The sequence below is a fragment of the Astyanax mexicanus genome, chromosome 6 (assembly GCF_023375975.1).
Source record: "Astyanax mexicanus isolate ESR-SI-001 chromosome 6, AstMex3_surface, whole genome shotgun sequence".
In the NCBI taxonomy this organism is placed as follows: domain Eukaryota; kingdom Metazoa; phylum Chordata; class Actinopteri; order Characiformes; family Acestrorhamphidae; genus Astyanax; species Astyanax mexicanus.
In genome coordinates, this window is record NC_064413.1 from 15577410 (window position 1) to 15592806 (window position 15397).

At 37.8% G+C, this 15397-nt stretch overlaps 2 protein-coding genes across 4 annotated transcripts in view; both read right to left on the bottom strand.

The window, feature by feature from the left end:
- The window catches only part of taf2 (TAF2 RNA polymerase II, TATA box binding protein (TBP)-associated factor), a gene marked incomplete at its 5' end in the record, with an annotated part of 34231 nt that extends 32866 nt beyond the window's left edge, over window positions 1-1365 (bottom strand). The window contains one exon of the mRNA XM_049480521.1: window positions 1294-1365. Coding sequence (XP_049336478.1) covers window positions 1294-1365 — 72 coding nt within the window. The remainder of the gene's footprint in view (window positions 1-1293) is intronic.
- A 1514-nt stretch (window positions 1366-2879) lies between these two features.
- ca14 (carbonic anhydrase XIV) overlaps window positions 2880-15397 on the bottom strand; it is a 32294-nt gene continuing 19776 nt past the window's right edge. For 2 of the 3 annotated variants that reach the window (XM_022674104.2, XM_049480520.1), the window contains 6 exons: window positions 13017-13174; window positions 11165-11291; window positions 7365-7388; window positions 7180-7264; window positions 5133-5186; window positions 2880-3323 (listed from right to left, as the gene is read on the bottom strand). In XM_022674104.2, the coding sequence (XP_022529825.1) occupies window positions 3224-3323; window positions 5133-5186; window positions 7180-7264; window positions 7365-7388; window positions 11165-11291; window positions 13017-13174 (548 nt within the window). In that variant the 3' untranslated portion in view covers window positions 2880-3223. The remainder of the gene's footprint in view (window positions 3324-5132; window positions 5187-7179; window positions 7265-7364; window positions 7389-11164; window positions 11292-13016; window positions 13175-15397) is intronic. The other variant, XM_022674105.2, reaches the window with a different exon arrangement.

The following is a 15397-nucleotide window of genomic DNA, read 5'->3' on the forward strand; positions in this document are numbered from 1 at the left end:
CAGTTTCATACATTTTACATTTATATATCATTAGTGTTCATAGACTATCCTGGATTTAGGCAGCCAGTTGTATTATTGATCTTTAAACTGCAGATTTTGCATTTCACTGTTCCCTTCTTACTACATTGTGAATTTGACTAGCGTGCTAATTGTGCTCAATAGAATCAGCCAATGTTAAGCAAGTCTCAGGTCTTTATCTATATTTCTGTCTTGTCATGCGAACAGTGGCATCAGTGTGTCAGTAGCTAAGTTGGGAATCACTTCCTATTACAGAAATAAAGCACCGAGGCTCTGAAACGGTCCAGTGGACTAAGCTGCTGTGTTATTATGATCAGAAGATCAGTGGTTCAAATCTCAGTCATGCTGCTTGCCATCAGCAGCTGGAGCCTGAGAGAGCCCAACTGACCTTGCTCTCTCTGGGTGAGTAGATGGCACTCTCTCCCCACATCACTCCAAAGGTGAGGTCAGTGAGCACAGGTGTCTGTGAGCTGAAGTATCGGAACTGAGTTGCTGCACTTTCCTCAGAGCAAGCTGGCTAAACAACTTGGATATGTTCTATAAGGGCTCTTAAGTGCTATCCATTGGTCGCATGAGCAACACAATTTCTTAATTGTGCGATTAAAAAAAAAAAGTCAGGTTGCGCTGGTACGACTAACCGTTTGAGGGGAAAACAAATCTCCAAGAAACTGCTAGTCTCCACGAGGTTCAATAAGATACAAACATTAGGCCCATATCGTGATCTAAACCAATCAGAGATTGTGAAGAATGATAGTTATTTTCAATATCATTCAGAATCTGCATGAGGTGTGTTAGCAACAGGTTTTATTAAGAAAACACTGATTTAATTCAGCGTTGGATATCTCCACCAGTTTGTTAAACTGAGCAGAAACAGCAGAGCACTATAGGTTTCCATAGTCTGACTAGTCATGATTATATAGCTAAACCAAAGATGGTGGCATTTATACTGTTCATATACTTTGTTAAAAACAGTAAAAAAGTTGTACCCTGATGTGATAATTAGGGTTGGGTGATATGGCACTATATATAGGGTATAATATCGTTCACGATATTCAAAAATGCTGGCGATATTATTGCGTACGATGCGATATGACACACCCCTACATGTCAGTGTCACTAAGCCAGTTAACTACGTACATGGAGTGAGCTCCATACCAAACCCAGACACTGCGGCTGGTAAACAGAGTGGGTTAATAACTTTAACAGTGAGTTCAGACCAGATTTAGCTGATAATAAACATAACGTGGCTGTGAATTATGAGGAAATAACACTTACAATAACGGACTTCCTCTGGAAGTTGATGTTGTTGATGCAGACCACCTGGTGGGTTGTGTTGGGGTACAGAATAAATCGTTAAAACACCGTTTAAAAGAACAACATCCAAAACAAAGATTAAAGTTAATGTAGAAAAGCTACTCAGACTGGATACTTATAGTTTATATGGTCGAGGACTCTCGAAGCCTTTGTCTTTCTTTCGGTTCATTTCTGCCGCTAGTTTCTTCTGGAGGGCAGGTAAAAGAGGTAAGACCAAGGAGGAAAGGAGAGAAGAAGCTCCTCATATGAACAGATCCATTAATATGAGTTATACACACAGACCCGGGCTGTGATTAGAACTCATACTGATGAACTCAGCTTTTAAACAATGAACAGCCGCTACTTTAACTACCCGAGCCTTTCTGGCGGGATTAAACTCGGCTAATACAAAACTACTTTACTACTTAACATGTAAAATAAAGTGATTTAAATGTTAAACATGCGGTTTAAACCGGTTTAAATGATTCATTTCGCCCCGCTTCCCTCCGCTGCTGGGCTGCACACCAGAAACGAGCGGACCGGATGTTGTGAAGACGGAGGATTTCAGTAGCAGGAAAAAGTGCAGCGCCACCAAACGGCGGACTGACTGAACTACAGGCTACAGATATATTAATAAAATAAAACACTGGAATGATGTAAACAGATATGAGATTAAAAATATGATGCAGTATCTATCTGCATACATATATACAAATACAATGAATAAGTCTTTGATTTGATACACTACATTGTCAATATAATAAATAAATACCATACAAACTACAAAAAGTCAATTAATATGTTTATTATTTAACATTGTGTAATAAACATGCAAAAACGGCAATATTTCAGTTCAACTGTGTATTTGTGATGTGTGTAATACATTTGTTTGAATGCATCTAAATATATATATATTGGCAATCCTAAAAAGAAGTATTTCTAATTCCATGCAAAACTCCAGGAATGGGCTGGACAAAATTATTGGCACCCTCAAATTAATATTTGGTTTAGTTTTTGAAAAATAATAAAAATAAATAAAATCAATCACTTCCAATAGCCATCAACAAGCTTTTTACACCTCTCAAATTGCATTTTGGACCATCCTTTAAAAACTGCTCTAGGCCTCTTAGATTTGAAGAGTGACATTTCCCAAAAGCAATTTTAAAATCTATCGACAGGTGTTTAATGGGTTTTTGATCCAGATTCATTGGTGGCAACTTCAAAACTCTCCAGTGCTTTGTTTCCATTAATTTCTGTGTGCATTTGGAAGTATGCCTGGGTCATTGTCCCTCGGGAAGACCCATGACCTTTGACACAAACACTGTTTTCTATTGGTAGTATTTAGTCTATTATACAATAACTTTATTTACTCCAGCCCAGTTAAATTGTTGTGAATATATAATTGTACTATTCCACCATAAGCACCTACATATTTTAGTGTTGCACTATCAGAACTCATCATCAACCATTCCTTTACGCAGTAATTCGGATATCAGTAATATGCCACATTCCAGGTTCCTAACTAATTTATTTACAACATATGATTTAAAAAATAATCACAGGGTCAATTAAACATAGCTTTCATTTATTTCTGCAAGACAAATATCATATGTACATTCAATTCAGTTTTGTTCACTTTCAACACACATAGATCTGTCCTGTCTCTAACTCTGACAGACATTTCAACAAACGAGGGAATCTCATATTGGAAAAGAAAACATCAGCATTATAACACGTCAAGGGGAGGCACACAGAGCTGTGATGGATGTGAGAGTGAAAAGGCAGAAAGGAGGAAAAAGGCTGGAGGGAAAGTTAGGAAGATGTTTGTGCTGAAAGATAGAGGGGGCAGTGTGTAAAAGGGCCACATTCAAATTTAAAGATGAAATAGATCAGTAGATTCACACATAAAAGGTCAAGGCTCGGGCTGAGGTGCGGCTTCCTCCTTTTTTTCAGGGTCAGAGGCCGTCTTCAGGGCCATGTCCGGTTTAAGGTTCTTTGCCACGTCATTAGTTCTGCAGTATGAATGAAAAAAACACATACAACATACAATCAAACCCAGGTGAGAGAAATGGCTTGAGGACACAACCTTGCTGAACAAACAACATGGTTAGCTCAAGCTCATTCAGCTGGTTGACCAGGTAAGAAGCTTTAAGGAAACCTACAACTGGTAGACCAGCATGATTTAGAGGGTCTTGCTGGTTATTTGGGGTTCTAACAGTAGAGGGAGACACTGACCTGAGGAACCCCTTCAGTTTTAAACCACTAGTCTGAAGTCACAATAGCTGCCAGACCAGTCCTTAGAATCTGGACAAAGTTCATTAAAAGTTGATACTAAGCATGTACATTCCTTGCATGTACATGTACAGTCCCGTCTTGTGTTTTCTGACTGAGATTATATTGCAAGAATAAAAATATCAATATCAATAACTTTAATCATACAATCATTTATTCTCATACATCACATATACCTCATTAATTCAATAGAATACATAAAACTGTTATACTATATTGCCAAAAGTACTGTGATAGGATGCCACCAGTGCAGTTATGGAATTTCTCGCTACTAATTATATCACCGTTAACTGCCAGTGCTATTAAAATGAAGTGGCAGCGATCTGAAAATGGCAGGTTAGCATATTTTTTGTAGAGTCAATCACTACAGACTTGTGGCCTTCAGATGAGCTCAAGAACATTAGAGCCTAGAGAGCTTATTGGAATGGGTTTCTATGGTTGAGCAGCTCTATCCAAGCTTTACATCACCAAGCACAATGCAGATGAGTAGATTGTTTGGTCAATGTAGTGTATACAGTGGCGTATAAAAAAAGTATTTGGCCCCATACATACTTCTGTTGTTTTTGCTTTTTTGTTGTACAGATATTTTTCTGATTATCAAACAAACTTTAATATCAGACAAAGAAAACACACTTTTCAAATGATGATTTTATTTATTAAAAGAAAAAAACTATCCAAACTAATCTAGAAAAAGTGTTTGCCCCTAAACCTAATAACTTGGTTTTGTATGCAATCAAGCTAATATGTTGTTTTTGAGATTTGACAGGTTCTATTTAAGTGATTTCTTGATTCTACAATTCTGGCAGTTATCAGGCCTGGTTGTGGTTAGTAGTGAAATTGAATTCAGATTTTCAAAAAGTGTAATTAATCACAGTTAATTTACGGGGGGAGCAAACACTTTTTCACAAAGGGCTAGATTGGTTTGGATATGTTTTCTTTAAAAAAATGAAATCAACATTTAAAAAGTGCTTTTCATATTTACTCAGATTATCTTTGTCTGATATTAAAGTTTGTTAGATAATCTGAAAACGTAAGTATGACCAAAAAGCAAAAACAAAAGAAATCTGTGAGGCGGCAAATACTTTTACACATCACTATATGTGTGACTAAAAAAACACAGCTACAACTAAAGCTCTAGTACTGCATGTTTACTACAGGCAAAGAAAAAAGTCTAACAGTTTTACATGGGATGAAGAAAGAATATGGTTAAGATGTGGGTTCACACATAAACTGATTACCATACTAGTAACCAAGCACTATTAAAGTGAGCTGGATGGGTTAAAGCAATATCCATTATTGTGATGTAGGCATGATTAAAACATATACATTTAAAAATAACTGTACCCAGAACCTGAAAACTATAACAAGCAATACAAGTTTCAAGACTAACTCTGTGAAAAGGAAAAATGAGTGACAGACTGGAATCAGAGTTCAGTCCAAGAGGATTTGGTGCAGGGGGCTAGAAAGGTCTAAGGATGAGGAAAGGTTAAGAGGGGTTACACAGTAAACAATAGAAAGATATAGATGACCTGGACTGGGGTGGTGGTCGGACACTAGGCAGGACGTCCCAGCTCGATGTAGAGCTGCCCCATGACCAAGAGGCACAATCACGGACCAATGACAAATCATGATTATTGAGAAATCACACATGATGATATTTATGATTCTATACATATGATCTGATAAACATTATGTAATCAGTGGTTCATGTTAATGATTTAACATCACATTAAGTATTAAGTCATTGTTTGAAATATGTTAGAGATTGTAAGGAAAAAGAAATTAAGATGAAGAATACAAGAATATGTCTTATTAAGCACCACTAGTAAAGGCACTACTAACTGTACAGTTATAATAAGTAATAATAATAAATATGTTTTTCATCCTGATGAGATGGAAAATCTGTTTTATTTATGAAAATAAATAAGTATTTTCTTTATTACTATTCGTAAAAAAATATTATTGCAAACACTGAAACTGTAGCTATAAAAGTATATTGGGTTTAAAATGTAATAATACACTGTTATAACAGTTAAAGAGAAGCACTGTCATTGTGTGAGTTTTGTATGTTAATAATTAAGTCGTTTTATCTTGGCCTAGTACTTGGCACTACCTTATGACAGTTTACCTTATGACTACTATAAATGTTGATCATGTGAGTAAAACACTGTTTGAAAAAACCCAGTTGAGTGAAACTGTAAAATTAGGATTACAAAAAGCAAAAACCCTGTCCCTGTTGGCTATGGTTGCACTGTCTAGCAAGCTTTCCAGCAACAGCATGTCAGCTGTTCCAATGGTAAATGTAGATGAGTTACCCCAATAAAGTCTTAGTCATTTGTGAAGAACACAATATTTAGTATGCATCTGAATACACAAACCACAAACACAGCGATCTCTTGGCAGCATATCAGTGCTAAACATAAATAGACAAAACACACAGCAGCAGAAAACACTGGCTCACCATGCGCCATTCACATTGTGGCTTTAAACAAAAAGAGTTGGCTTGCAAACCAGATTTGGCAAGCTCATTTAGCCACAAATCTCTCACCTTTGATGCGATTGATGGGCGATGCAGTTTGTCACACTGTGTAATCTAGAACCTAGACCTTTCCTCTAGTCTTGGATTTAGAAAATGCACAAAAATCTATATTTTACGTATTCAAGGTGTATTTTTATATTATTTTAAGTGCAAAAACCTGTACTGTTACAAAAAAACCATGCATTTCAATTGCTTTTCATGCATTGGAGCCATGTTATATTGCAATAAAAATATTCCAAATGTTTTTTCCCTTTTCCTATAAAGATTAAATGACTGTAAAATATTGTCTGAGAATAAGTGCAGCAAACTTTTTTCAATGCAACATGCAAATACCAACCATATAAATAAACTCCCCTTTTGCTCAGGAACATGACATGACATGCTTTTTACATAAAATTACTGTAATTGGCAGTTGTTCTCTGAACAAATAACTGAAATGATATTGTATGTCCTATTCTCTTGTATTATTCAATTGGTACAAATTTATAGGTATCAAGCAGATGTAATTAGTCAAGAGATTATGATAATAATAGGATAAGTAATCCTGTTTTAATTTGACAGGGGTAATTAATAACTGTACTGGATTATTTTTTTTTTTACTCTGCCCAGGTCTAGACAGGAAAAAAACTTGACTTAAAATCTTTTCAAGTTTCTTTTGGTTAAGAAAAAATGCTATTAAATATGTAAAAAAAAAATAAAAAAAAATAAATAACATATAAAAAATACATTTGTTAACCTCAATACACACGGTTAAACTCTCAGATTCACTGAACGCTCCCTTCATGGCTCACGTAACCAAAGCCACAATGTTTGCTGTACTAATTCAGCCTCATAATGTGGTATAAGGAAGGATAATACAGAAAAGCTGAAAATCCCAATAAGCTTCCAGTAAAGATTTTTAAGTCTTGATTTGACTAAGAGCTCTACATTAGTAACTGTGGATGTGGAACCGAGCACGTAGGCTAAGGAAGGCTAAAGTAAGACCTGCCAGGCTAATACAGTTCAACAAGTTTGTCAACAAAAACAAGAATTCTCACCGAATTGTTTTCACCACAAACCACACGATCACTGCCAGGCCGATGCATCCACAGAGCGAGCCAATCACAATGGCTGAGATTTCACCTGAAAGAAATACACAGTACACAGTATATAGTAAAAATCATTCAGAATATATAATATGTCTACAACAATAGTGTTAATAGAGAGGATATGATGCTCTTACCATCTGTGTAGATTTTTACTGAAACTAGATGGAAAGAAAAAAAGCATTATAAGCATATGTTCGTATTAAATGTAATTGAAGGTTAATGTAAAACACACTAAAACACACAGACACGAACAAATCTGCTATATAATGTGTCAAATGGACCAGTTGTCCATAAAGTATTTATATATATATAGGAATATACAGTGGTATAAAAAATGTGGGCACCCCTGATAATTTTCATGATTTTCCTTTATAAATCATCAGTTGTTCAGATAAGCAATTTCAGTTTAATATATCATATATCAGATGAACACAGGGATATTTGAGAAGTGAAATGAAAAAAGTTTATAGGATTTACAGAAAGTGTGCAACAATTCTTTAAACAAAAATTAGACAGGTGCATAAATTTGGGCACTCTTGTCATATTATTGATTTAAATACTTTTATCACTAATTATTGGAACACAAAATTTGTTTGGTAAGCTCATTGACCCTTGACCTACATACACAGGTGAATCCAGTTATGAGAAAAGGTTAAAGTGGCCAATTGCAAGTTTTTCTCCTCTTTGCATTTTAAATGAAGAGTGGAAACATGGGAGCCTCAAAATACCCCTCTCAAATCACCTGAAAACAAAGATTGTTCAACATCATGATTTAGGGGAAGAATATTTCAGCTGTCAATTCCACTGTGAGGAACACAGTGAGGAAATGGAAGATCAAAGACACAGTTCTAGTTAAGACCCAAAGTGGCAGAACAAGAAAAATCTTAGATAAGTAGAGGAGAACCCTCAGACCCTCAGGGTCAACCCACAGACCACAGACCAGCTCCAAAGGCCTACATCATCATCTTGTTGCAGATGGCGTCATTGTGCATCATTCAACTATTTAGCACACTTTGCATAAGTAGAGGCTGTGTGAGAGTAATGCAGAAGAAGCCTTTTCTGTGGACACACGACAAAAAGAGTTGCTTGAGGTATGCTAAAGCACATATGGACAAGCCAGCTTCATTTTGGAAATAGGTGCTCTGGAGTGAGGGCACTAAATTAGCAGTTCCAGTCAATATCAGCAGATTCTTGAGAACAAGGCCAGTCCTCAGTCCTCATTCTGCTGGACCTCTCGGCCGCATTCGACACAGTCAACCATGACTTCCTTCTAACTATATTCTCAAACATGGGGATCTCAGACAATGTGCTGTCATGGTTCAGATCATACCTCACTGGGCGCTCGTTCAAGGTGTCGTGGCAAGGACAGCTGTCCTCAGCCCACTCCCTATCCACTGGGGTTCCCCAGGGTTCGGTACTGGGACCCCTTCTCTTCTCAATATACACCGCCTCTCTTGGTCAGGTTATCCGCTCACATGGATTTTCCTACCATTGCTTTGCTGATGACACCCAGCTACACCTGTCATTCCCACCTGAAGATCACTCAATCTCTGCACGGATATCGCAGTGTCTCTCTGACATATCCTCATGGATGAAGGAACATCACCTTCAATTAAATCTGTCAAAAACTTCTGGTAATACTAGCAAAACCATCTCTTCAACACAACTTCTCTATAAGCATCGACTCTCTCTCTCGCTCACCGACAAAGATTGCTAGGAACCTGGGTGTTATGGTTGATGACCAGCTCTTCTTCACGCACCATGTGGCCTCGGTTGCTTGATCCTGCCGCTTCGCGCTTTATAACATCAGAAAAATTAGACAGTTTCTGACGCAACAGGCCACCCAACTACTGGTACAAGCAGTCGTCATCTCACGACTCGACTACTGCAATGCCCTGCTAACTGGCCTCCCGGCCTGTGTAGTAAAACCACTCCAAATGATCCAGAACGCAGCAGCACGTCTGGCCTTCAACCAGCCAAAACGGGCACATGTCACCCCGCTGCTCATTGAGCTCCATTGGCTACCAGTTGATGCTCGCATCAAATTCAAAACTCTTACAATCGCCTACAAGGTGATGACAGAACAGGCGCCTTCCTACCTGCACTCACTCCTGAAGGCTTACGCTACCTCCCGGCCGCTGCGCTCCTCCAATGAACGTCGCCTCGCTTTGCCAAACACTCACACAAAGCAATCCAGACTGTTCTCATACAGAGTTCCCCAATGGTGGAACAAACTACCTTCCACTACCAGATCAGGAGAATCTCTCGCTATCTTTAAGAAACTCCTGAAGACAGAGCTCTTCAAAGAGCACTTACTCTCCTAACACCTCTAACACACTAACTACTTCTAACCCCATTTCCTTCTTCCCCTCCTTCACTTTTCTATCCCCTTACTTCCCTTCAACCTCCTTTAAGCCCTATCTAAACAATGTTTTACCTTTAACTTCTATTACTTTTGTACTTGATTATTGTAAGTCGCTTTGGACAAAAGCGTCTGCCAAATGTAATGTAATGTAATGTAAAAACAATGATACTTCAACAAGACAATGACACTAAACACTGCTCAAAATCTACTAAAGCATATATGCAGAGGAACAAGTACAGTGTTCTGGAATGATCATCTCAGTCCTCAGACCTGAATATTATTAGAAATCTGTGGTGTGATTTAAAGAGGGCTGTTCATGATCAGAAACCACCAAACCTGACTGAACTGAAGATGTTTTACAAAGAAGAATGATCCAGAATACCTTCAACCAGAAGCCAGACTCTAATTAGAAGCTATAGGAAGCGTTTAGAGGCTGTTATTTCAGCAAAAGGAGAATCTACTAAATACTGATTTTTTATTTTTATTTTGCACCCGTCTAATTTTGTTTAAATATTTTTTTTGTAAATCCTATAAACTTCATTTTCATTTCTCTAATATCACTGTGTTCATCTGCTATATGATATAATCAACTGAAATTTTTGATCCAAACAACCAATGATTTATAAAGGAAAATCATGAAAATGACCAGGTTTGCCAAAACTTTTCATACCACTGTACTCATGAACTCATAACATTTTGTCATTTATTTCCCCACTTATCCAGAACTCTCCAACTCATACACAACTCCTCAAAACATACCATGTCTTCAACTTCCAGTTCTACACATATTCTCATCTTCCAAACTCATCCTCAACTGCTTAACTCAACTGAACCCTCCAACTTATCCTTAACTCCTCAACTAATCCTTGACTTCTCAACTCATCCTCAGCTCCCCACCTCCACAACTTGTTTTAACTCCTCATCTCATCCTCAACTCATCCTTAACTTCTCAACTCACCTTCAATTTCTCAACAAATCATCAACCCTTCAACTCATCAGCAACTCCCCAACTCCTCAACCTATTTCAATTCCTGAACTCACCTAAACTCTCCAATACATCCTGAACTCTTTAACTGATCATTAATTCTTTAACCTATCTTCAACTCCCCATCTCATCCTCATATCTTAAAATTATCCCCAATGTCCCAACTCATTCTCGACCTAACCTTACTTATGTAACAATTATGTAAAAATCTAAATGTCATATTTAACAAATATGTAATTACATTCATAAAGAAAACGGAAAAAGAAAAAGAGCAATTAAGTGACCTTGAGTGATGGATGCTGCATCTGTTTTTCACTTTAAGCAACCACTGACATTCTTTAGGTGCTCTCTTTTTCCCACCCCAACATATTTACCACACTGCCCCTCTCCATCCCTCTCAGTTCACAGACCCCCCAGCCCCTCTCTCACATGACAACAATGAGCTCCCTGTTCAGAACGGGAGATTTTGAATTTGAACTAATCAGCCGTCACACAAACAAAGAGCTTGGCCATGACCCGCTCTTTTTCTCCCTTTCCATCTCTCTCTCTCTCTCTCTGTCTCTCTCTTTCTCTTTTTCACTCACCAGGGAAGAAGGATGACAGGACAAGCCGGTGGTTGAGTGTCTGAGTTACACGGTAATTATCCTGCATCAGCCTGGGCTCCGGTTCAGTAGATTTACTAGAGTATAACACTGTCTCTAACTTTAACAACTGGAAAGAAGAGGAGAAGAGCAGGGATATTGTGAAAAAACCCATGACATACCATTCCCTTGAGACCTTTAATATATGGGTTTATTACTTTTTACTATAATGCGATATTATGCTTATAAACACTAATCATTCTTAAAACACAGTATCCATTATTTTTGAATAGTTTACATGTAAAGAATAGTGAAAGATAGAAGCGTTAAATATAGTAGTGTTCTTTTTCTCAGATTCTATGCATATAGTGGGGTTTTTTATATTATGACAATTTTCGATAAAAAAATTTGCTCTCTGTGTCACAACATATTGCAATATATTAATTTGCAACCCCTGTGTCATAATAGGGTTGCAAGAAAAAGAATGTGAACATTTTGTGATTACTCTTTAGGATTTCTGCATAAATTGGTCATTAAATGTGTTCTGATTTTCATCTAAGTGACAACAATAGACAAACACAGTCTGTTTAAACTAATACCACACAAAAAATATATATGTTTGCATGGTTTTATTGAACACTCACTGCAGTGTGAAAAAAAGTATGTGAACTTTTGGATTTAATAACTGGTTGACCCTCCTTTGGCAGCAAAAACCTCAACCAAACGTTTCCTGTAGTTGCAGATCAGACCTGCACAACGATCAGGAGGAATTTTGGATCATTCCTCTTCACAAAACTGTTTCAATTCAGCAATTTTCTTGCGATATCTGGTGTGAATCGCTCTACTGAGGTCATGCCACAGCATCTCAATTGGGTTAAGGTCAGGACTTCGTCTGTTAAGTTTCAGTTGGTGGATAGATGGTCTTAAGTTTTCCTGCAAAATATCTTGGTAAACTTGAGAATTCATTTTTCCATTAATGACGGCAATCCGTCCAAGCCCTGAGGCAGGAAAGCAGCCCCAAACCATGATGCCCCCTCCACCATATTTCACAGTTGAGATGAAGTTTTGATGATTTGGTGTTCTGTGCCTTTTTCTCCACACATAGAGTTATATGTTCCTTCCAAGCAACTCAATTTTGGTCCACAGTATATTTAGCCAGTACTGCTGTGGAACATCCAGGTGCTCTTTTTGTTAACAAAAATGTTAGCATGTGCCAGAGATTTCTGTAAGTCTTCAGCTGACACTCTAGGATTCTTCCTCATCTCATTGATTATTCTGCGCTGTGCTCTTGCAGTCATCTTTACAGGACGAACACGCCTAGGGAGAGTAGGAACAGTGCTGAACTTTCTCCATTTGTAGACCATCTGTCTTACCGTGGACACATGAAGATCAAGGCTTTTAGAAATACTTTTTTAACCCTTTCTAGCTTTAACAATACCTGAATGTAGATCTTCTGAGAGCTCTTTTGTGCAAGACATGATTTACATAAAGCAATGCTTCTTAAGAACAGCAAACTCAAAACTGGTGTGTGTTTTTTATAGGGCAGGGCAGCTTTAACCAACACATCCAATCTCATCACATCCTGGCTCCAATTAGCCTAGGGGTTCACATACTTTTTTTGGACATGCACTGTAAATGTTAACATGTTGTGTTCAATAAAACCATGCAAACATATAATTTAAGCAGTTTAAGTTTAGTTTAGGCAGACTGTGTTTGTCTATCGTTGTAACGATCAGAACACATTTAATGATCAATTTATGCAGAAATCCTAAAGAGTAATCCTAAAGGGTTCACATACTTTTTCTTGCAACTGCACACACCAATGCTATAAACAGAATTGTATGTGCAGGCCTACCTGAGAGTGTGAAATTTTGACTTTCTCTGAGAATATGGTCCACAGCACGCTCTGGTAGCAGGGAGGAGTGGTCAGTGATCCGTTATATCTGAAATAGTGGCTCAGGTCTTTGGGCAGCAACGTTTGCACATCAAAAGCGGGGATGGCCACTTTCTGACCTGCCAAAAAAAATCACTTATTCAGCTGCAGGTCTCTGGTTTAGCAGTGATAATTTAGATAATTTACAGTAGCAGCAGTAGGTGTCCTTGTTCTGGCTCTCAAGTAACCTTTCAGCTTAAAAAAAGATCCTGTTTAAGTAGGAAACCTGCATGGAAACTACAGGAACCGTACTGGAAAACACTGTTCTGTTACTGTACGATTTACACAGATTTTATCATAGACATTCAATCTAAAAAAGATGGGGACGTTCACAGAGAATTAAAGCAATTGTGCTCCCTGGAACTAGCAGCAATGCATGCCAATCTTTAGATAAGATAGTTATACCACCTAGACATACAGTGGTGTGAAAAAGTGTTTGCCCCCCTACAGATTGCTTTTGTTTTTGCTTTTTTTGTCATACTGATATTTTTCTGAATATCAAACAAACTTTACATATCAGACAAATATAATCTGAGTAAATATAAAAAGCTATTTTTAAACAATACTTTTATTCATTAAAGAAAAAAACTATCTAAAACAATCTAGCCCTGTGTGAAAAGGTGTTGAGTGCCCCTGAACTATTAACTTGGTTGTAAAACCCTTGGTGGGAACAACTGCAATTAAGCTTTACTGATAACTGGCAGTCTGATAAGTCTTTCACATCTCTTGTCTTTGCAGAACTGTTTTAATCGAAAGACTTTCGAGCATAAACACCCTGTTTAAGAGCATCTCAATCAGACTTTGACTAGACCACTCCAAAACCTTCATTTTGTTTTTTGTTTTTTAAGCCATTCAGAGGTGGACTTGTTTGTGTGCTTTGGATCATCGGCCTGCTGCAGAACCCAAGTACGCCTGAGCTTGAGGTCACAAACAGATGGCTATATATTCTGCTTTAGGATTGTCTGACAAACAGCAGAATTTCGAGTTTCATTTATTACAGCAAATTTTCCAGGCCCTGAAGCAGCAAAGCAGGCCCATACCAACACACTACCACCACCATGTTTTGCACCATGATGTTCTTTTTCTGAAATTATGTGTTAGTTTCACGCCATATGTAACGGTACACACACCTTCCAAAAAGTTACACTTTTGTCAGTCCAAAAGAGTATTTACCAAAAGTCCAGGATATCATCAAGAACTCTCCCTGTCACGTCTGGTGCTGTTAGCTCCTCTGTCCCTTCCACACCAAGCTCTAACGGAGGTTCTCAGGTCAACAACTACACTACCCAGAATGCACCACCCGCTGACATCACGCACTCACCTGATCACGTGACACCTCACCTGCTTCCTCCAGGAAGTCCCGAATACTGATTACTGGCACTATAAAGGTGCATGCCACACAAACACCCACGCCGCGTATTGTAGGTTCTCCTCATTACAAAGCGTTCTATATCTCTTGTCTTCAGTTTATCTTGTGTATGACCTTGCTTTTGTTTTCTCGACGCCGATTTTTGCCTTTGCCTCTGATACTGGATTGTTTGTGTATTACCTGGACTGTGTTTTCACTACTGCCTCTTGGATTACCTCTGACATTGGATCTCTCGTGTATGAACTCTGGACTGTTTCTCGTTTATGGTATGGTTTTGCCTTCATTGCTCTGTTTACTGGTGATTACCCATTGTTTCTGTATCGACTACGTTTACATCTGTTTATTTTATAATAAACATATATTTTTATCAGTATCTGCACGTGTCTGCAATTCTTCGCATATCATGACACTCCCATGGATACCATTTTCGGCCAGTCTGAGTTTAACTGAGATAAGTGAGACCTGCAGTTCTTTAAATGTTGTTCTGGGTTCTTTTGTTACCTCCTGGATGAGTTGTCCATGCCCTTTAAGAATTATTTTGTTCGGCTCTTGGGAAGGTTCACATGTTCTGTGTTCTGTTTTCCAGACTGACAGATGTCACTGACTTTGTTTTCTCATCTGAATTTGAATTTCTTCAGATCAGGGCATAATGTGTTGTTTTTGAGATCTTTTAGCTGCTTCATGTTGTCAGAAAGTTTTTTTTTAAGTGATTTCTTGATTCTACAGGTCTGGCAGTAATGAGGCCTGGTTGTGGTTAGTAGTGAAATTGAACCTAGCTTTTCAAAGAAGTGTGATTAATCACAGTTTCACAAAGGGCTAGATTGGTTTGAATATTTCTTTAAAAAATGCTTTTCATATTTACTCAGGTTATATTTGTTTGATATTAAAGTTTTTTTGATAATGTAAGTATGACAAAAATGCAAAAGCAATATGT